General features: G+C 42.8%; 2 protein-coding genes across 2 annotated transcripts in view; one reads left to right on the top strand and one right to left on the bottom strand.

Annotated features, from left to right (window-relative positions):
- The window catches only part of LOC131931733 (mucin-2), a 34,906-nt gene that overhangs the window by 6,899 nt on the left and 3,211 nt on the right, over positions 1-24,796 (top strand). The window contains exon 2 of the mRNA XM_059288567.1: positions 18,222-20,634. Coding sequence (XP_059144550.1) covers positions 18,442-20,634 — 2,193 coding nt within the window. The 5' untranslated portion in view covers positions 18,222-18,441. The remainder of the gene's footprint in view (positions 1-18,221; positions 20,635-24,796) is intronic.
- LOC131931730 (putative PPE family protein PPE24) lies at positions 14,505-16,495 on the bottom strand. The gene is made up of 2 exons (XM_059288558.1): positions 16,482-16,495; positions 14,505-15,792 (listed from the first exon to the last, which is right to left on the bottom strand). The coding sequence occupies exons 1-2, from the start codon at positions 16,493-16,495 to the stop codon at positions 14,505-14,507; spliced, it is 1,302 nt and encodes a 433-aa protein (XP_059144541.1).

The raw sequence follows: 24,796 nt of genomic DNA on the forward strand, positions 1-24,796 counted from the left end.
AAAACAAATTTAAAAAAAAAAATGAAAATGAAAGAAAAATATTCATAACAGTAAATGCTGAATACCAAACGGTAAAATATGTGGGGTGGAGAGGAGGAGTTCCTTCCCTTGATGATCCGGTCCCCGCTAAACATTGGGGAAACAATTTGCAGGTGGACCACACACAGGCACACACACACAGACACACACGCAGACATATACACACAGACACACACACAGACATATACACACACATACACAGATATCTACACACATATGTACACAGATATATACACACAGACACAGACATCTTACACACAGACATCTACATACACACACAGACATCTACATACACACACAGACATCTACACACACACACAAACATCTACATACACACACAGTCATCTACACACACACACATACATCTACAAACACAGACATCTACACACACAGACATCTACACACACAGACATCATCACACACAGTCTCTCTCACACACACACATAACTATCTTCACACACACACACAGACATCATATATACACATACAGACATCACAAACACATAGTCATCATGTCCACACATACAAAGAGACAGAATCTCGTCCCCCCCCCCCCTTACACACAGACACAGTCATGTGCACACATACACACACACCAGCTCTCCTTTTATCCCGCTACCTGTCTACACCCCCTCACATCCCCTCACACCCCCTCACACTCCTCTATTACCACACATGTACCTTAAAATCACACATATTTCTCCTTTAATGTACAAACACCAACAACATTCTAAACTTTCTTTCTTCAAAGCGAGCTCTACACACCCACCCACACACACACACCTACCCACCTACACACACCCCCCCACCCACCCCCCCCCCCACACACACACAGACATCTCTACCCTAACAGTCCCCTCCCGCTGTACAAAGCCACCACCAGCACGTGATACAGGCCGAGATTTGAGGTGTTTGGCTCGTTTTACTCCATCTAAATGTCACGGTCGAATTGCGATCACGTTCTCTCAAGGTCACATGACTGGGGCATCGATCTTTGTATACACATCTAGGGTCTAATTGACAGCACTCGCTGTATCCTCAGTCGACACACCTAGTTGCAGTCTCCGACTAGACACATAGTTGCAGTCTCCGACTAGACACTTAGTTGCAGTCTCCGACTAGAAACTTAGTTGCAGTCTCCGACTAGAAACTTAGTTGCAGTCTCCGACTAGACACAACATAGTCTATGTCTAGACTACACCTAGCAGCAGTCTCTGTCTATACTCCTAGCAGTAACCTCTGTCTAGACTACATCTAGCAGTAGTCTCTGTCTAGTCTACATCTAGCAGTAGCCTCTGTCTAGACTACATCTAGCAGTAGCCTCTGTCTAGACTACATCTAGCAGTAGTCTCTGTCTAGTCTACATCTAGCAGTAGCCTCTGTCTAGACTACATCTAGCAGTAGCCTCTGTCTAGACTACATCTAGCAGTAGCCTCTGTCTAGTCTACACCTAACAGTAGCCTCTGTCTAGACAGCACATACCGGCACTGATTGTCTAGACAGCGCACATCTCACATGCACGACTTAACACCGCAGCGCTCCTTGTCTACAAAGCCACAACCTTCGGCAGTCAGCTTTTAAAAAATCCGGCCCCTCATTAACATTAACCCTTTTTACACCAAAAAGGTCTGAACTAGCAACAGGCAAACACAAACCTTCTGTACAATGTTAAATCCTATTTAAATATTTCTACAACACCCCTTTGATGCATTAATTTTCAAAACTAAATGGTTTTAATTATAACCATTTTTTAGGCAATTAAATAGTTTTTGTTCTACTGCTCTCGTCATATCCGAGGCAAACAACCGTTACATATTTAACATGTAACATATGTTTATGGCCCATACAATTTTACAGTAATTTATTTTCAACAACATCTTGTTTTATAGATAAGAAAACACATAATTTTGTAGCCAATTCACGTAAATAAACACAACTCCCATGTGAGAGCCATCTTTATCTTGAATGTAAACACATCTTTTAGTGTGGTTTTCTTTAAAAATCGTCATCTTGAATGTAACAAATACATCTTTATCTGTAAATTATCTGACCATTACATATAAGCAACCCAACGCCTACACCCCCCCCCCCCCCAACTTCCTGTGGACTCTCCTGATTAAACTCGAAAAGAAAATTCCCAAAGGGGGCTGAGAGCATATTGGTTTCTCTCTGGTCACCCAATTCGTCTGGATTACCCGCCCCTGGGAGATTTAATGAATGTGGGTTGTCTCGCTTCGAAGCCAGGAAATGGTCGAATTATTTTTCAGGAAGTAGAAAGTAAAAAGGTCCATTAGTTTACGCAATACTTCATTTGTAACTTCATCTCTAATTAATTATTTAAGAATTTGGATATGAAAAAAATAAACTCTAATGTAAACATAATATTTAAGTAATTAAACTTTACTAATTAAGGCCACGCGTAATTAAAAGGAAATTAAGTTTTTTTTTTACTTGAAGAAATTTAGCACAGATGACGAGCATGTGTTGAAAGTTTTCGTAGCGTCCGGCGCAAAAAGCGCAGCCCGTAGAGTGCGCGGGAAACACTTTGTTGTGGTTACCTGCTGGTTTTATGGCCGCTTGAAAATGTTGAAAGGTCTGAGACAGCACATCTGTTGCCAGATCATTTGTTGCAGTATGGGTCAAAACTGTTCAACTAGCTTGCCAGTTTGGCTGCTAAGTGATGAATCCATAACACAGTCACGTGGGGATGTAAACAATCTATTTATAGCCTACATGCACGCGTGGTGATATGGCCAAAACTTCAGAACTATGGCCAAAACTTCAGAACGTTGGCCAAAACTTCAGAACTTTGGCCAAAACTTCAGAACGTTGGCCAAAACTTCAGAACTGGCCAAAACTTCAGAACTTTGGCCAAAAAAAAATAGTTTTTTTTGCCCCTCTATGTTCGCCGACAGCCACGTCGAAAATGTTTTAACCTGTACCGTTACCCAAATATTGCCACTTCAGCTTTTAAAGCTACCCCATAGAACCTGGCGCTCCATTGGTCAGGTGAAGTAGAGTACACCTGTTTCTGTGGCCAAGGCATCTCAAGGTATAATATGGTTAACACTATAGCCAGACGCCTTTACTTTCCCTAACGTGAGTCAGGTACCCAGTAGAGCTGGGTGGGCTCAGGGACATGCTACTGACTCGAGCCAAGTCTTAACGCACTAAAGCTTGTAGTCTAAACCTGACCCTAACCTCTATCCCAAACTTCGATAAGACACTAACAAGCTGCCTGCTTTCATTTCTCTTAAGCGACGCTCATTTGCACTTTCAATTAATGTAGGAAATGCGGGGTTGTTTGTTTTTTTTTTTTAAATGCCCATCTAAATTTGTATACTTTCAAGTATAAATCCTTATAACTTATGCTTAGTATATGTATCATATGATGTGTTAACTTGTCTACAATAAAGACATCAACACATCAAACATCGGAGCACATACTCGGACAGAGCCGTGGAATTCAGCTAGTATAAACTGTGAACACGAGTAGACATCTGGGCCAACGATAACAAAAACGGTTCAGTGGAAAAAAAATGGCGACAGGTACCTGGGGGGTGGGGTGGGGGGGGCTCCCCCACCTGGACCTGGCATTTCCTCGTTTGTTTTCTCAGGTACTCTCTTGGTGCCGGAACCTGCAGTACTGAAGGTCAAGGGTGAGGCGGAGTGATACAGCGGTCTAGTCGATAATAAAATAGTTCCGGTCCCAATAGGCCTTTGTGGTGGGTCGCGACTATTGAAAAAAAATTGTGCTGAATTTCTTCTTGTTTTCGCTAACTATTGCAATATTTTTTGTTGAGACACCAACAAGGTCTTGCAACATGTTTTATATTTGGCAATTGTGAATTCTTATACAAGGCATGAAAATCTACTGTACTGAATTAGTTTCCTGCTTGATTTTACTTGCTACTCCGCTAACGAACCCACTTGCAAATATAAATGCTGATTTCAATAAATGTCTAATTAGTACTTGGTTACACACTCAATTTACAAATAAATGCTTAGTTTATAGTGTCTGAGTTGTTACACCCCACCCCCAATATATATAGTGTCTGAGGTGTGTTTATGATATTACACCCCCACCCTCCCTTTTATACGTTCTCACTACTCAGTAATGTTTGATTCCCCCTCCCCTATTTCCCTCACCACCGCACCCTATCAACACACACATAAAGACTATCACCAAACTAGAAAATAAAAGCACTTCTATATTTAAACTTACCATATCCAAGGTTATAACTCAACATCTGTGCTATTAAATTTCACTTGAAGAAGTTTAAACTAAAATCGATGAGATCATTGTATTTCGCATAATGTAAGCCACACGCCTCGCTATGAAAACTTCTATTCTATACTCCGTGCACGATTTCATGCTGCTAATTGATTTTATTTCTTTTAAATATTTCTCGCAAAACTAATAAATTCTGAGCAAGGAAACTTCATTTTTTTGGGTAGCCACTTATGGAAGGCTAGTTTGATTTTTTTATTCAGCAAATAATAGCATTAAATACACTGGAATTCGATATAAGAAACTTTAGAAAATAGGATATTGAAACAAAATAAAATATTGAAGGAATAGAATATTGACGAAATAGAATATTGAAATAATAAAATGTAGATAAAATGGAATATTAAAAATAGAATATTGAAGAATTAAAATATTTTAAAAAATAGAATATTGAAGAATACAATATTGAAGAATTAGAATATTGAAGAATTAGAATATTAAAGAATTAGAATATTAAAGAATTAGAATATTAAAAAAATAGAATATTGAAGAATTAGAATATTGAAGAATTAGAATATTGAAGAATTAGAATATTGAAGAATTAGAATATTGAAGAATTAGAATATTGAAGAATTAGAATATTGAAGAATTAGAATATTGAAGAAATAGAATATTGAAGAATTAGAATATTGAAGAATTAGAATATTGAAGAATTAGAATATTAAAGAATTAGAATATTAAAAAAAAGAATATTGAATAAATAGAATATTGAAGAATTAGAATATTGAAGAATTAGAATTTTGAAGAATTAGAACATTAAAAAATAGAATATTGAAGAAATAACATATTGATTTTTTAAAAACCCATTACTTGAATGATACACGATCCCCTAGATCAATACATCTCACCGAGGGTTATAAAAATGTCTGTACCGGTGAGTCGAACATCGCACTAACTAGGTTTTATAATTATAACTTCGCCATCTTCGTGTGGTCTGTGTTTTAACTGGTCCTGTGTCAGTGACGTCATACCAACGCAGTCTAACGTTGTCTCGTATTAACATACGACACCGCAGTCTCACACTATTGGACACTTTTTTGTTATATCAGGTGGCCATTTCTATGTTTCCATAGCAACGCCCTTTATTATGGCGAGCTGTTTGTTATAAAGCAAGAGCAGGTTCACAAAGTTGACGCTGGACTTGATCCCCAGCCCACCGTTGTGAAGCACAGCTTACATTTTGTATACGCACGTATGAAGCGATAACAAGCACACGTTAACCCGACTGATGTTGGGTACACAATAAAACTGAAGAGACTCAGCAACGATCTAGCCAACTTCTGTTATTGACAGCCCCTCACAGAAGTGACCACCCCCCCCCCCCCTGCCAATTGACAGCTCCTCACCCCAATTTGCATCTCCTTACTACTGACACAATCAACGTGCTATTCTGTTTTCCGCCATAAAAGGCTGTGCCCTAACTATACTAAAAACAAATGTGACACCTCTCATCCAAAGACTACCAAACTCAGACTAGCAGTGTCTCAACAGAGCATACAGATATCACCCACTAACCGTATCCACCAACACCAACATCACCCACTAACCGTATCCACCAACACCAACATCACCCACTAACCGTATCCACCAACACCAACATCACCCACTAACCGTATCCACCAACACCAACATCACCCACTAACCGTATCCACCAACACCAACATCACCCACTAACCGTATCCACCAACACAAACATCACCCACTAACCGTATCCACCAACACAAACATCACCCACTAACCGTATCCACCAACACCAACATCACCCACTAACCGTATCCACCAACACAAACATCACCCACTAACCGTATCCACCAACACAAACATCACCCACTAACCGTATCCACCAACACAAACATCACCCACTAACCGTATCCACCAACACCAACATCACCCACTAACCGTATCCACCAACACCAACATCACCCACTAACCGTATCCACCAACACCAACATCACCCACTAACCGTATCCACCAACACAAACATCACCCACTAACCGTATCCACCAACACAAACATCACCCACTAACCGTATCCACCAACACAAACATCACCCACTAACCGTATCCACCAACACCAACATCACCCCCTAACCTTATCCACTGAATGGATTTATCCCTCCACATCACACCACTACAAAACAACCCCAAGCATAGGCCTACAACCTCAAAAAAATTAATTCTACAAGTAAACAGCAGTAAAAACTAGTCGACCTTGAAAGGTTCATTTCATTAAATACATCGTAATCTTTTGGTCGATATTTTATCGACTTTCTTCCTTCGACTAATATTTTACCTGCTGTAGACGCATCTTAATTTACCTGTTAGACCGGGCTGACAGCGCCTCCCCCCCCCCCCGGGGACAAGCCCCCACTTTCCCCCCCACTTCCCCCCCCCCCCCCCCCCCCAAGATGATGATCTACTGTTATTACTTGAACAACTCAATGAAGCAGAGCAGCCCCGGGCTGTGTTCTCACGTGACATCTAGAGATAGTAAACAGTGCACAGAATCTATATTATACACGGTACTCGGTACTATCAGCGGTTCTCATCTTTTTCACGATTCTTTTATTTCTCATATGTCTGACAGTGGTCCCCGTAAAGCTGACAGTGGTCTCCATTAAAATGATAGTGGTACCCACATAACTGACAGTGTTCCATATAAAACCTGACAGTGGTCCCCATAAAATGACAGTGGTCTCCATTAAAGTGGCAGTGGTACACATAAAGGTGACAGTGGTCCCCATAAAACTGACAGTGGTCTCCATTAAAGTGCAGTGGTCCCCATCAAACGGTCAGTGGTCCCTATAAAGATGACTCCAGAGGCGTAGCAACGGGGGGCGGGGGGGTACATATGTCCCCGGGCGCCGACCCTAGGGGCGCCAAAATAAGCTCATTTTAGCTGCTATTTTGAATTATAAATATTAAAAAATATAGGGGGGGGGCGCCAAATTGAAAGTTTGTCCCCGGGCGCCCGGAGGGGTCGCTACGCCACTGCTGTGGTCTCTATTAAAGTGGCAGTGGTCCCCATAAAAATGACAGTGGTCCCTATAAAAATGAAAGTGGTCTCTATTAAAGTGGCAGTGGTCCCCATAAAACTGACAATGGTCCCCATAAAAATGACAGTGGTACCCATACAACTTGGCAGTGGCCCTCGATTTAACTAAAAATATTTACTCAATCAAACAAAGCAAAACTTTTCCTCCAATCGAAGTTTAATTTGACTCGAACAACGTATGCACCTTTATTTTCGTTTTGTATATAACCTTCGCACACTAACACTGTCTTAACTCTCAACACTATATCAACAATATATTAAGACTACTTTAACAACATTTTACATTATCTTAACTCTACTAATTACGCTAATGAACTACCAGGATTTTATTGAACTTAAATTGATAATAGAACCACAAAAACATAAATTCCCCAATAACCATGCGACACCAAGTGCCTTTAATTACGAGATTCAATATTTAGTATTCACAAAATCTGATCATACTCAAAGCTCCTATCCCAGAATCCATTTCTCGCTATGTGCCCATTACGTCTCTACCCATTCCTTAGCCCAGATATGTTAGTGAAATCATTGGAAGCTTTGGCTTCTGTGCTATTTATAGCCACAATCAAACATGGAGGCCATGCCGAGGGATGTCAGAGATAAGACGAGCAAATATTGGACGGATCAATCGTCGATATTTGATCTCATGGGTCCGGCTTTATGCTGGAGTTATCGGCGCTGATCATCACAGGAAGTGTTTAGATGTGGAAATGGAATTATTGTCTGTTTGTCTGTCTGTCTGGTTTTTTTGTCTTTGTCTGATCACGTGTGTTTGTCTGAGAGTATGTGTTTTTCTGACCGTATGTCTTTGACCGTATGTGTCTGATCATAAGTCTTTGTATGTGTTTGTAAAAGCATTTGTGATACGGCTGTTGACATTCCGTAGAGTGTAGACGCCGCTAGATCACTAAAATGGAAGGGACGGTTAATGGTACTATATGTGGTGAAGTGGATTCATCCTCACAAAACATGCAGTTTGTCTATGTTCAAATCTAGACTGTATTTAGTATTTCATGTATGGTGACACTTGACTGGTGACATAGCAGTAGTGATACTTGACTTGTGATACTTCATTTAGTGACACTTGACTGGTGACATAGCAGTAGTGATACTTCATTTAGTGACACTTGACTGGTGACATAGCAGTAGTGATACTTCATTTAGTGATACGAACGTTATTTCTTCAATTAGTGAAATCAAAATCAAGGATAATTGTATTAAGGATAGTTATATTAGTGCTCGACGATTTAGTGAGATGTGAATTGTAATTCTTGAATTAGCTATACCTGAATTGTGATACTTGAATGGTAATATGGAAATGTTGATACAATTAACGATTTAAACCTACACTAGACAGTCACCATTTTATCTCCCCTTGTCGAGATAAAGGTACACAACTCCTACGGCAAACGACGAAAACAATTTACCCCAAGTAAAAGCAATTTATCCTGTTGTATTTGGTTCAAGTCAGCGAGTGGATTTCTGTAAACCTTTAATGTCAGCCCAATGTTGCCAGCTAATAATGGAAGACTTGAGAGGGGGGTGGGGAGGGGGGTGGGAGCGAGGTGGGGGTGAAGGCTGAGATTGATGACGAGGGCAGCGCGTGAGTCTGACATGTAATGGCGTGAGTCACGCCTGCCCGTGTAGTTGCATGCGCAGGATAGTTGGGGCGCAAGTTGTTCGCGGTTAAGTAAGTCTGACTTCCGGTACCACTAAGAACAGACGATGTGAGAACCACTGAGTAGTGCGTACATAGGTTAAGTAGCTGGTTGTCAGTGACATTGTCATAGTTTTAACAGCTTGTCATTGTCAGTGACTTTTTCATAGTCTTTACTGCTTGTCAGTGACATATGACAATGTCATAGTTAGCGACATTGTCATAGTTTTAACATTGTGTCATTGTCAGTGACTATTATTATCTGGCACTGTCGAAGAGACATGTATCCAAGTAGAAAGATGCACATATTATATTCCCACTGTACTGAAGTTTTTAATTTAAATCATCATTGATTGATGTTCAATTTTCCTCATTTTCTGCAAGAATGATGTCCAAACTTAAAATAATGAAACAAAATTGATTTTTTTTTTCAAATTTTAATTAACACAGACCGTTAGCTTAATTAAAATGTAAAATCATTAGTCATTGTTGTTAAACCTTGAATTTTCATACATTTCCATAGAGATATCTCCACTGTCGCCTGTCTGGCGAACTATACAGGGAACCAGCAAACTCTCTAAACACGGAGTTAAAGGGTAGAAATTTAAATTCATTTAGTTGCAGCTTCTTGTTTCTATCGATTTGAAAGCTCTGGTTATTTTTTTTTTTATTTTTTTTTTAACCAGACGATCTGACGATTAACATGAGAACTCTTTGCTTGATTAAAATCTCAAGATTGGGTGTAATTCAGGACTCTTGTATTTGTTAAGAAAGTGGAGACATTTACTTTTTGAAAATATATAAAAGATGTCGCCATTTCTTTTTTTATTTATAGATCTAGTTTCTTTTCTATTACAGTTTAATCTTAAAAGTTTCGAATTTTAATTATCACGATATAGTTGAACTAGTATTTCTAGTAAATTCCATTTAGAATTTTAGAGTGTTTTATAGTAAATTGGTCATGACGTATTCCTTTGTAGCCCCTCGGGAGCTAAGGACTGCCACCACACCTCCCCACCAGGCTCGGCTTTGGGCAGCTTTCTTTATTGGTCATAGTTGATGTCATATGACGATGCAGGGGCGTAGCGACCCTTCCCGGCGCCCGGGCACAAACTTTCGATTTGCACCCCCCCCCCCCCCCTTCAAGCTTTCGATTTGCACCCCCCTCCCTTAAACTTTCGATTTGCAACCCCCTCAAGCTTTCAATTTATTTTTCCAACCCATTTTGGCGCCCCCTAAGGTCGGCGCCCGGGGACATATGTCGTCGTCGTCCCCCCCCCCGCCCCCCCCCCCCCCCTCGCTACGCCTCTGTGACGATGTTGTGTTGTAAATACCAGCATTGCTAACGTAGCACTTACTAGCGAACTAAAAATTGCTGGAAAAAATAACAACCAACAAATATTGTACTAAAATACTTGGCCTTTTAATTACACATGAGATAACCTAAGCCTCTTAACCCCCCTCCCCCCTCTCTTCTTACCCCCCCCCCCCCCCCGAGAAGTGTATGCTCCCGCCCCGCCCGTTATGTTGAAGCCCTATTGAATGCTTATCTTGACACATCAAGTTACCGCAGCCAACGCCGACACGACGGCGACCGACGGAAATAAACAGCCGGCTTCCCTCACGACGAGTGACCACCGATCCTAGTCACTAATTGCTCTTGAATTACTCCCCTTGAATGTGCCACTCACTTCCCCTTGCGTTAAGTAATTCCTTCCCCTTTCACTATCCCAATATGTTATCAGAGTTGTCCTTCCCTCAACTTAGCATCACTTTCTCCACTTAACATCCCCTACAGTTTTTTTCCTCTACAATCAAGACTTTTCTTTTATATTCTATATCACCGGAAGCCATCTTTTAATGACGTCACGTTCAGCGCCTCACTTGGGATCCCAATGCCACCAGTGTTTCTTCCAGACTTTTTTCGGGGGGGGGGGGGGGGACACTGTTAGATAATATATTTTTTATATAAATGCCAATTCCTTTGCGGGGGGTGGGGGCGGTAGACTCTCCGAACAGATGCCTGGAAGAAACACCGAATGCCACCTGAAGCACAAGATCATTAATTTTTCCTACCTTTATTTTACTGCATCTTGTAGAAATAGTTTTTAATTATTTTTTTAAAATGTGTTTTAAATGTTTTGAACAAATTTTCTCAATGAAATATTCGTAATTTACTCATAGTAAAGTGAATTCTTGGTATTATTTTATCATAGAAGCAAAATGTAGATACAACTATTACTTTCCGTGTTTAGAAATGTGCTGATCAATATAATAATGGCGTCCCATCACTGTACACGTACACACGTCAAGCCTGCATTAAAATTGAACCTTGCCAGTTAAGATCTATAAAACCTCTACCGGGACCTGGAATTTCCTTCCCAAGACAAGGGAGGGAACTACTTTATGAAATGACTTTCTGCCGTCGACTTCAGCAGTCAATATTTTATGAGGGCCGCGGCCTTGTTATGGGCCTTATAAAACAATCATACGAGGGGGAGGGGTTGGTTGAGGCATGCGAGTAATGAATGTCTTGACTGATGAGGTCAACCCACACACAATAATGTGTGGGGGAGGGGTGTGAGGGGTGTCAGTTGGGGGAGCAGTCGATATTTTCAGACTTCAAAGTTTAAGCAGACCTCGTAATGTGAGCTACTCGTATTTGAATCATGGATTCACCATCTAGAGAATATAAACTAGACTTGTCTTATAAAAGATGACGATTACTTCTACGTGTACGGGAACAGTATGACCGTTTCAGAGTTCTGGTGACGTCAGCGGAAATACGTCATAATATAACGAGACCAGCATATAATGATGTCACCTGGCACACATCTCGTATGGTCAGCAAACATCGTGTGACGTCACCAGACGGTTGTACTGATTCGATAGAGACGAGAAGAAAAAAACAAGTCTGGCACGTGCTAGAATCACGTGAGCTCTAAATCTGCCGGGCAGGAAGATAATCGCACTTCCGGTTTTTTACATACGTGCTGGATTGTCTGCTGCACGCAATGTTTGTCTAACATCGTACGCTGTATGTTGCATGCCATATTTATCTAACATCATGTAGTGTATGCTGAATGTCATGTGGTCTAACATCATATGGTGTATGTTGCATGCCATATTTGTCTAACATCATATGGTGTATGTTGCATGCCATATTTGTCTAACATCATATGGTGTATGTTGCATGCCATATTTGTCTAACATCATATGGTGTATGTTGCATGCCATATTTATCTAACATCATGTAGTGTATGTTGCATGTCATGTGGTCTAACATCATATGGTGTATGTTGCATGCCATATTTGTCTAACATCATATGGTGTATGTTGCATGCCATATTTGTCTAACATCATATGGTGTACGCTGAATGCCATGTGGTCTAACATCATATGGTGTATGTTGCATGCCATATTTGTCTAACATCATATGGTGTACGCTGAATGCCATGTGGTCTAACACCATATGGTGTATGTTGCATGCCATATTTGTCTAACATCATATGGTGTACGCTGAATGACATGTGGTCTAACACCATATGGTGTATGTTGCATGCCATATTTGTCTAACATCATATGGTGTACGCTGAATGCCATGTGGTCTAACATCATATCTTGTACGCTGTACGCTGTAATGATCCTAAACATTCCCACACTACGCCATGTCTATGTCCTCATAACGTCGCAGATATTGTGTTCTTTAGTTCTTCTTCTTGTACACAAACTCATCAACTCCCCACCCCCTCTCCTTCACTTTTATACATAGCTTCCACCCACACGCCACTTGCATTTATTATCTTACCACAATATCACCACCATATTACTACTATATCACCGCTATCTTACCACCATCTCACCATTATCTCACCACCATCTCACCATTATCTCACCACCATCTCACTATTATCCCACCACTATCCCACCACTATCTCATCCATTATCCCACCACCATATTACCACTATACCAACACCACCCCACCACCATCTCACCTCTACCTCACCACCATCCCACCACCACCTAATCTCTACCTCATCACTTTATACCTGAAAGCCAGACACACGTCACTTCACATCTCATCATCTAATTCTCCTGCTTCTAGAAACTTCCATCCACAACTTAGCTGGGGTGGGGGAATACAGGGTAGCGGGTTAAAGTCCTCCACCCCCTCCTGCTCACCTACGCGATCTCAACACGGTCGTCACGTGATCATAAAATTGCACAACTGTAACGAGTCTTAACATTTCCACAGTTTTTTTTTACCTTAGTTCATGTGTAGTTTCCTTATTTTCTTCAAGCTTCTTACTCCCCCCCCCACCCCCCCCCCCCCCCCATTCCCGGATACTCACAAACATCCTTCCAGTAATTATCCGAACCCTCCCTCCCTAGCGTAAAACTTCAATTAACCCAACAGCTCTCTGGGTTTTTAAAAATGTTTATTTCTAAAGCAGCTGTCATTCGAAGTTATTCCGCTCAGTCTAGGGCATTTGGGGCACCATTTGTCGGCATCTGAAGGGAAGATAAAGGCAGAGGTTATTCGTTTACAGCTGTCTATTTGCACATTAAACGTCAAGCTAATAGACTGAATGTATAGCTGAATTATAGATTTAGACATAGACATAGGTATATATATATATATATATATATATATATATATATATATATATATATATATATGTTGAAGTGACGTGACTTGTAATTGAACTAAGCAACCTTTATTCAGTGACCACATAATTGATCAATGTCCGCTTGAAATGTAAATTTTTTGCTTTCAATTCTCTCCTAAACACTACTCAAACATTGGAGTTGTCTCCCTTATTCATACTAATAGCCGTATTAAAATACAGGTCGGATTTCCAAAAAAAAAGAAAAAAAATTACTTTCTGAGTTAATGAGTTCGTCTTGCGCTGTTTGTTGAAGAATGTTATTTTGATTAGCGCTACTTCATTTAAAAACTTTTCTGCAGCTCATTCCGTCTTAACCTAATTTAAAAATTTAAAAAAAGGTAACCCCAGGAAACAGAAACTGCCAGTAACTTTCGACATCCTCCCACAGCAGGTGAAGGTGAGACGGCTGGAATTTAGAAACTTTGAAACGCTTTAGGCAGAACTCTGTTAGGCACTACCAGTGTTTCTTCCAGACTTTTTTCTCCGGAGGGGGGGGGGGGGGGCATTTGAAATTTTCGGGGGGGGGGGGGGGCAGAGATGCCTGGAAGAAACTCTGGGTACTACTCTGTTAGGCACTACTCAGTTAGACACTGCTCTGTTAGGCACCACTATGTTAGGCACAGCTCTGTTAGGCACCACAATGTTAGGCACCACTCTGTTAGGCACTGCTCTGTTAGGCACAGCTCTGTTAGGCACTACAATGTTAGGCACTACTCTGTTAGGCACTACTCTGTTATGCACTACTATGTTAGGCACAGCTCTGTTAGGCACAGCTCTGTTAGGCACTACTCAGTTAGACACTGCTCTGTTAGGCACTACTATGTTAGGCACTACTATGTTAGGCACAGCTCTGTTAGGCACCACAATGTTAGGCACAGCTCTGTTAGGCACCACTCTGTTAGGCACTGCTCTGTTAGGCACAGCTTTGTTAGGCACCACAATGTTAGGCACAGCTCTGTTAAGCACCACTCTGTTAGGCACTGCTCTGTTAGGCACAGCTCTGTTAGGCACCACAATGTTAGGCACAGCTTTGTTAGGAACCACAATGTTAGGCACAGCTCTGTTAGGCACAGCTCTGTTAGGCACAGCTCTGTTAGGCACCACTATGTTAGGCACAACTGTGTTAGGCACTGCTCTGTTAGGCACAACTGTGTTAGGCACTGCTCTGTTAGGCACCACTCTGTTAGGCACTGCTCTGTTAGGCACAGCTCTGTTAGGCACCACAATGTTAGGCACAGCTCTGTTAGGCACAGCTCTGTTAGGCACTGCTCTTTTAGGCACTACTCTGTTAGGCACTGCTCTGTTAGGCACTGCTCTGTTAGGCACAACTGTGTTAGGCACAACTGTGTTAGGCACTGCTCTGTTAGGCACCACAATGTTAGGCACAGCTCTGTTAGGCACAACTGTGTTAGGCACTGCTCTGTTAGGCACAACTGTGTTAGGCACTGCTCTGTTAGGCACTGCTCTGTTAGGCACTGCTCTGTTAGGCACCACTCTGTTAGGCACAACTCTGTTAGGCACAACTGTGTTAGGCACTGCTCTGTTAGGCACAACTGTGTTAGGCACTGCTCTGTTAGGCACTGCTCTGTTAGGCACAACTGTGTTAGGCACTGCTCTGTTAGGCACTGCTCTGTTAGGCACTGCTCTGTTAGGCGCTGCTCTGTTAGGCGCTGCTCTGTTAGGCACTGCTCTGTTAGGCACTGCTCTGTTAGGCACTGCTCTGTTAGGCACTACTCTGTTAGGCACAACTCTGTTAGGCACAACTGTGTTAGGCACTGCTCTGTTAGGCACAACTGTGTTAGGCACTGCTCTGTTAGGCACTGCTCTGTTAGGCACAACTGTGTTAGGCACTGCTCTGTTAGGCACTGCTCTGTTAGGCACTGCTCTGTTAGGCACTGCTCTGTTAGGCGCTGCTCTGTTAGGCACTGCTCTGTTAGGCACTGCTCTGTTAGGCACTGCTCTGTTAGGCACTGCTCTGTTAGGCACTACTCTGTTAGGCACAACTCTGTTAGGCACAACTGTGTTAGGCACCTTGCAAGCGTACCTACACACGCGGAAACTTGGTAAAGGGAAGTAACTGAAAGCATAAGAGTGACCGGCGCTGATTGGGACGCTGTGTGCAGGGTGGTGGAGGGTGGGGGGGAGGGAAGATTACACAAAGGTTTTAATCTCAAACCTATCATATTAGGATAATCGTCCTTCACTAGCTACTGATAGTGTTTTGAAGCAAAATATTTTCAGTCGCAGCATTGGTAGTGTTGAACCCTTTAAAATCATGAATTACTGAAAAGTAAAAAAAAAAAAGACTAAATATCGTTGTATTCTTACGGCACCGATCGGCTTGTATTTATCACTCTTAATCAGTGTTTCATTAAAGCATTTTTTTTTCTCCGTGCAGATGGAGGGGGGGGGGGTGTACCTGAACTAAAACATTGGAGGTGGACGATTGACGACACTAATTAAAGTATATAGATTAAGCTTATATATCTTTTGCTTTTCTTCTGGGTTCACTGCCCTCCCCCACCCACCCCTTGAGGCTCTATAAAGAATATCTGCTCTCTTTATATATATATATATATATATATATATATATATATATATATATATATATATATATATATATATATATATATATATATATATATATATATATATATATATATATATATATATATACAGAGAGAGAGAGAGAGAGAAACAGAGAAATAGACATTTAGGTATATAGATATACATATATATAGATACAGCTATAGATACAGATAGCACTTTTTGTCGCTCATGTTGTGATTAGTTAGACACGTGACTGTGACGGATCAGCTCTCTCTTGTACACCAAAAATAGAAATCCAGAAATCCGGATTGAATCAGTTTTCAATTTCCGGTCGCAGCCTAGAATCCCCCGGCTCGTGCTCTATGAGCAGCATGTAGCCCTCAATGTCTGCTCGTTGATTGGTCCACCCCAGCATGTGGCGCTCAATGTCTGCTCGTTGATTGGTCCACCCCAGCATGTAGCCCTCAATGTCTGCACGTTGATTTGTCCACCCCAGCAAGTAGCCCTCAATGTCTGCTCCTTGATTGGTCCACCCCAGCATGTAGCCCTCAATGTCTGCTCGTTGATTGGTCCACCCCAGCATGTAGCCCTCAATGTCTGCTCGTTGATTGGTCCACCCCAGCATGTAGCCCTCAATGTCTGCTCGTTGATTGGTCCACCACATTGCCGTCACGAGCTGGCCAGGAAAACTTGGTGCCAGAGAGAGGCTGTGGGTGATAGATGGATTTCCTGGAGGACTGGTCGAGGGCTTTAGATCTTGTACATGTGTAGTTTCACTTCCAGAGGTTGTTGACCTTTTTGTGTTTACATTAAAATAACATGTTGAGACTTTTGCTTTCTATAGCTTATGACAAGCCCTGCTTACATGAGAAGGGTAGTGGGGGGGGGGGCTGGATTTTTCTTAGGACGTCAATTCTCCATAAAATAACCATCTCAAACGTAATCCAGAAAAATAAAATTCTATTATTTCCCTTTTTAAGAACCGCGATGTGACCTCTACCTTGACCCACATTTACGAGCCCGCTAACCGACTTTGTTCCCGCCCCTGCTCAACTCACTGTTGTCCACCTTGTCTTGACAACTGGACCACCCCCCTCCACCTAACAAACCTTTTGATGTGTCGCCCATAAAATGTGACTACACTTTTCTGTTCGTGTTGGTACCGATCCTTTTATTGTTGTCGTTAAAGATATGCATTCCTTTACTGTATCCCTTTTATTATGACATTAAAGATATCAAATTCAATCCTTTACCGTATCACTTTACAAAAAACAGCCCTTCGACTATGTGTTTTATATCCTGACTCGCCTATCTTGTAACCTGTTTGACCTATCTTGTAACCAGACAGGACCTATTTTATTACACAATTGACCTATTTAATAACCCAGTGACCTACTTTATCGGACCATAATCTGACCCGTGGTCAACTGTCCATCTGTTTTTATTGGGCCATCGTACGCTTCTTTGTCAACAGCTACATTCAGCTTTACAAACTAGCCTGGTCGGCTTCAAAGGCTGAATCTTATAAAACACTGGCCCATATAAAACAGTGACCCTCATAAAATATTGGCAAAGAATGACCCATTTAAAACACTGACCATCTTAAAACAATTACCGTTATAAGACACTGACCATCATAAAACAGTAACCATCATAAAATTCTACCAAACAATGGCCTTTATTAAACAATGATCCTGAAAGGCCCTAATGACTGATAAACCTTATTCCCTAAGTCTGTCTAATGAGGGTTTTGGTGGGGGTTGTGAGTGAATGTGTGAGTGTACTATGACACTAAATCATCAAATTGTAATAATATCGCCTTTATTGCTGAAAAAAAAAGGAAATATTTTTACGATTATTTATTTTAGTGACTTCCTAAATTTAGTTTTACAATCAAATGCTGATAAAAAAAAATATTCTCTACTCTAGTCATTAATTTATTATTTCTATCCACAGAAGACCAAATCCGCAACATTGAACAGACGCCAGCAATGTCACGTGGTTCACCATGGCCAATCAGCTAGCTCGTACCATCGGCTCCAGCAGATCCTTCAGTTTCTCATCGTCTACCACATGCCGCCTACACACACATACACACACACTCGGTTCATTGAACTTTGAACCATGACGTCACTCACCACGTTGAGGAGCTTGTCACCCATGGTCTAAAAATACTATGGAAATTCCCGTTATCCATGAAACATCTCATCCACGATCCACAGTCCCCCTCAGCGCCTCCGTGCTACTGACCTCCTCCTCCTCCTCCTCTTCTAGCAACCACTTCCTGTCTCCCAGAAAACCTCCAGTAGTCACTCATCGTTCAGCATCGCTAGGGGTCGCCAGTGGTGATATGCATAAGGAAGAGGTCACTGTGACCCCGAACAAGCCGAAAACTCCCGCCAAACCCGCGACCTTGAAAGGTGAGGACATCAAACGCAGCCTCCACACGCGTCTCCCCAGCACCGACAGCGGCATACAGGCAGATGGTGGGTTCGATTCCCTCTCGCGCTACCGAGGGCAATCCTTTCTCTCCGCCACCAGCAGCGCTACCGACTCGACCATCACGGACGTCACTGACAGCGTGACCAGTGGATACGCCACTGACCTTCAGTCCACGCGACCTTCAACGACCCTCGTGTCAAAGGTCGTCACCGTACCCTCCAAGTCTTTCTTTAAACAGCCCAATGGCCGGCCCTCCCCGGCCCCGCGGTCTTCCTTGTCCCACACCGTGTCTTCCGCCCCACCCTACACAGCCACACACCAGCTCTCCAACGGTCACGGGTCAGAATCCCCCGTGACCCCGCAGACATTGACCTCACCCCCACCCAACCAATCCCCGAGTCCGACCAATCAAAATTTGACTTTTACCATCAACAAGCCATTAGCCAACCAAAAAACGGATTCCAATTTTTACTCAAACCATCAAAACGGAGACGTCAGCTCTACTTCACCTAATCAAAATACAAACACTGATCAATCTAAAATGGCGCATGGCGTGCGAGTCACCTCAAACACAGGGGGAGCTAAATCAGCCTTCACGAGAACGACAGTGTTAGTCTCCCCTACTAAACACAACACCACTATCACCACCTCGCCGACAAGGGGCGACAACATCCGCCTGGTGTCCATCTCCAGTGGCGCCCCAAGCGCCCCAGACTCCTCTACAGAAAACGGCCAACACCACGTGACAAGTTCGACGTTTAAAGTCCACGTCATCAACACCCAGCGCGCAGGGCAACAGGATACGCCCCGTCCAAGCGCCCCGGGGTGCATCTCTCTGACACGCCCTCTCAGACTAGGCGCCGCCCCCACCACCCAGGTCACAGCCCGACCCTCGCGGTCCACGACCCAGCAGACCCCGGTACCCGCACCGCGGCAGCTGGACACCGTGACGTCACAAAAACCCCAGCAGCAAACCACCACCCCCACCGGAAGTCTGCGCGGAAAACCCGAAGTCGGACCTCGGCCGGCCATCGCGCCCAAACCCAGCCCGAACTCTAGTCCGTCCAAGGCGTCAAGCAGACCAACTACCAACTCGACCACCGTGACTTACACCAATATCGCCAGCGCTTCCGCTGCGGAATCAACGGTCTCGTCGCCGGAAAAGGACCCGAAGCCTACGGAAATTCCCATAACGCACCACATATCTACGTCATCGCTACAACACATCACGACGTCACTCCTAGGCTCGACGCAATCCATTCAAAAAATCAGAACGGAAATTCCCGTAAAACATATTGAAACCAAACCTCCCGTCGTGACAAAACCCCCTCAAACCACCTCCCGACCCACCTCACTGGGGAACTCTTTCGGACGTTACACCCCCGACAGGGATCGACCCCATCTACACCCCAGGCAATCCCTGTATGACAGGTTAACCCCGGAGCGAGAAAGAAGACAATATCACATCGGCCAGCCCATCTACGAGAACATCGGGTTCACCATGAAGGACGGGTTCAGCGGGTTCAACCCAAAGGAAGGGTTCAGCTTTGACGACCCCAGCACGCGCATGAAGCACGCCGAGCTCATCCTCAAACAGTCGGACGAGTTGCTCAACGACGCGCTCAAGATGCTCAGTACCTCGCCCCTCCCCTCCCCCAAAAACCAAAACGGGTTCCCCTCCGACCTGAGGCAGTGCCCGGATGGGGAGAGGATCGTGGAGGGCTCGGACTCTCAGCTGACCAGCGAACGTGAGCACCGGGTGCCCATTTATGACGTCGCCAGCGGGAAGCTTTACGGCGGGTCAAGGACGTCTATTCATAGCGAGGTGAAAGTGAGTAGTAACAGTGATAGTACGGCGAAGGATGTCAAGTGGAACGCCAGCAAGGAAAGAATCGATGCCGCGCTCTCGTGGCTTAAAACAGAACTGGTGAGTTCAATTACTATCTGGCAAGTCACATCAAAAGTGGCCAGATATTTCTCTAAACAACGCTAAGAATTTTTTTAAAGTGACCATTTTGTCTAACATCTTTCATATTCTTCATAAAATGTATTTCCAAACATCCCACTCTTCCCCGCCCCTCAAACTGACACAACCCCCACCCCCTCATTACATATTATATTGAATTATTATCAGAGTTTATTCCAGACATCTCTCCGGGGGGGGGGGGTATATACTTTTAACAGTGTCCGCCCCCCCCTGGAAAATTTTAGTCCGCCCTCCCTCACCCCCCTTAAAATTTCAAGTGCAACCCCCCCCCCCCCCCTTCCGAGAAAAAAGTCTGGAAGAAACCACTGATTATAATTGTTACATACATTCGGTATGTAATGACATTTTTTAATAGAATTAAAATATAATACAAGGCGTATTTTCAGTGTTTTATAGCATTTTATGTAGGTTTTTTAAGCATTAGGTCTAAAAAAAATCCTTTTCACTCTAAAAGTCATCTAGAACATACGTCCATACGTTCGTATGTTGATCGATGTCTCCCCTGTGTTGTGTGATCACGTGACCAGCTATTCCTGGACGCCAGCTCCCCGCCAACGGTCTAATTAAGTCTTGTCACGTGACATAAAGATAAATCACGTGATTTTTTTTGTCACGTGGTTTGAACATGCAGCAGTGAGGGGGGGGGGGGGGCAGGTACCACGGAAACGGAATTATCGATTTGCTTGGGTATTGATTTGAGCTCGTTGGTTTGCATGGTAACTGAGCTTTAATCAAGGGTTGGGGAAATCCTGAGCTGTGGTAGGCTGTACAGGATCAGATGATCGGACAAAAAAAGTTGACCAGACAGCAAGAAAAACTGACCGGTCAACAATAACAAAAATGACCAGACAATATAAACTGACCAGTTGACAACAGAACCTGACCAGTTGACAAAAGAAACTGTCCAGTTAACAGAAACTGATCAGACAATATAAACTGACCAGTTAACAACAGAAACTGACCAGACAATATAAACTGACCAGCTAACAACAGAACCTGACCAGTTAACAACAGAAACTGACCAGACAACACCAGAAACTGACTAGACAACAACAGAAACTGACCAGACAATATAAACTGACCAGCTAACAACAGAACCTGACCAGTTAACAACAGAAACTGACCAGACAACACCAGAAACTGACTAGACAACAACAGAAACTGACCATCTAACAATAAGGACCGTGTATGTCTAGAGTTGGGTGAACTAGTCTTATGTGTCAGGTGTGTGTACACGTGTACATACTGATGTTACTGATGTACATATAAACGTACACCCAGCCCTATCCACTATTAAAAACGTTCAAACAACTGGTAAACCTAAGACTGCCTCCGTCAAAAGGTTTAAGGTTAAGCTGCGTTCACGCATGCGCAGAACGGAAACAGGAAGTGAAAACATCTTTCATCCGTGTCCAAGCCACGTTTTCAATTCATTCTACAGCACGGTATGAATTAATGGCCATGTGTCGCACAATATGTGCCACTTATCCATTTCACAAGAGTGATTTTTTTTATCCTGCATAATAGTTAGTGAATAACTTATCATAATCATGTTATCTTGATTAGGGAACGGTGGTGTTGGAATAAAGTAATAGGCATAGTGTAGGCTAAGAGGTCATCCATTTATGACGTCCACAAAAATTTCAAATTTTAGAATCCCTCCCCCCCTCTACAAAGGTCTACTTTCGACAAACCCCTTTCTTCCCCCCCCCCCCCTCCCCCCAATTGTGGACGTCCACAAAAATTTAGTAGATCTCTCAAAACATGCTGTTGAATTAGTAAGCATGTGTAAATTAATATTTTCGGTAACATTCATTACTAGACCTAAATAATAATTGAGAGTTAAACTTTTACAAAATGTCTGTAAGTCTACGGCGGTGTTAACTTACCGTGTGAATGTGCGAAGACTAGCTAAAATTGTTCTTTATCGAAAGAGTGATCGACACCCCCCCCCCCCCCCCCCCCCGCAGCATTTTTTCGGACCCCCCCCCCCCCCCCCCCCCCCACCCGTGTGGACGTCATAAATGGAAGATCCCTAATGGAAGTAGAATTTTTGCGTAAAAGCGACGTTCTGTGAAGCCTAGATAAAGCACAACTTAATTTAAACTTGTTATTGTATAATTCCAACTTTGGAAGAAGTCATTGTTGCTTGAAGTGTGTAGCAACTTGATTCAGGCGTTTTGTCCACGTTTGCAACATTTCAAGTGTCGTAGCCTGAAATTATAACCGTGTGCACGTCGATAACGGCCATAACTCACTTGACAAGCCGGAAGTTGGTTTTTTCAGGTGTGTGAGGAGTTTGGTGTGACGTCAATAAATTCTAGCCGCACATAGAACAAGCTTCAGCCGTGGTTAACATATGCCCCCCCCCCCTCCATTAACACACCTCGTATGTATTCCCCCCCCCCCCCCTTTCTAGAATGTTGAAGGGACCAAATTGGCTGAACAAGTTAATCCAATTCTATCGATTGTTTTTATTTGCATAAAACTCACGTTAGTGGCCTGGTGTTTTTTTGTTCGTTAGTGAACAGATGCTCCATGTGGGGAAAGTTAACTAGGTCACTGTACCGGGCACGTGTTATGTAACTCATTGTACCCAGGATGTGTTGTACCAAGGGAGATATTGTGTAACGTGGACCACTACCAAAGAGGGGGTATTGAATAAAAGAGGTCACTGTCCTTAGGAGGAGGGAGGGTATTGAAAGAAGTAGGTCACTGTAATATTGCAAATTTGAGTGAAGTAGGTCACTGTACCCAGGACATGTAGTATTAACGGATATATTTAGTAAAGTAGGTCACTGTACCATGGCAAATGTTGGGTGAAGTAGGCTACGTCACTGTACACAGATGTGTATGTATGTCATTGTACCAGTCAACATGTTGCGTAAAGTAGGTCACTGTACCGGTAAAGAATTACATCACGTAGGTAACCGTACCCGGACAGTATAACAACATTTGTGCTCTCGATATCTGTGCCGTTTGGCCGACCGTTGATCAGACGGGTTGTTGTAAATGTCAGGTTGATTTATCAACAGCAACCACCTGACGGGCGTGTAGTGGTTGCTCATTACCTGGCTCACAGTGTCGCGGGTTATCAACAGGCTGGGTGTGACGTCACAGCTCACCTTCTAGGGGGTGGTCAAATGTTTCGTCATAGCCAGCGGTACCCAGTGGCAACCCGCAGTAACATGTAGCAACCCGTAGTAAAAAGTAGCAACCTGTAGTAACATGTAGCAATCCGTAGTAAAAAGTAGCAACCCGCATTAAAAAGTAGCAACCCGCATTAAAAAGTAGCAACCCGCATTAAAAAGTAGCAACCCGCATTAAAAAGTAGCAACCCGCATTAAAAAGTAGCAACACGCATTAAAAAGTAGCAACACGCAGTAACGTGTAGTATAACCAGTCCCCAAAAAGCTCTCATGTAGTATCCAACGTTCCTAAATAGCTGTCACAAGCAGCACTACACCGTATAACATGCAGTAGCCTGGTCAGTTGTGGCCATTTTAATTCACCCTCAAGCTGTTAAATATAAATTTTGACGTTAATTTTCTTTAGAGAAAAAAATAATATTCCAAAATAATTTCAAGCGCAAGCATTAAAATAAATATCGTATTAACTCAAAGCCCTGATCTGTTTGCACAGTGACATAGTCCGCTAAAGACTACAGATTTCTACAGCTATTTCTATGTAGACTCACCAATCCCCATAGACTAACATACACATTTCATTATCCTAAAATAACACTTATCTTTTATATGTCAACATATAGACTTTCACCTCCCCAAAGATCCATATACTCCATACCCAAAACCTACATAACATGGATGACATTTTTTTCTTTCAATTATTATTTTTCCACGGCCTTAGGTCGAAACATCAATATCGCTATAATAACTCTCCCCTACTCAATAGAACCCTGACCTTTTCTGACCCCAAAGTTCATTGACCCCAGATGACCTCGCATGACCTTGCCTTTCACCGTGTGCCCTGAATAATGAACGACTTCAAACGGAAGTCCAAGAGGCCGGTACTAAAACAAAATCTACTCAAGTGATCGTCAATTTTATTAGGCCGTTAGGGCTGTACTACGATGGTTCCAAAT

The sequence above is a fragment of the Physella acuta genome, unplaced genomic scaffold (assembly GCF_028476545.2).
Source record: "Physella acuta isolate Inbredline_101_S28 unplaced genomic scaffold, ASM2847654v3 ptg002019l, whole genome shotgun sequence".
Lineage (NCBI taxonomy): Eukaryota > Metazoa > Mollusca > Gastropoda > Physidae > Physella > Physella acuta.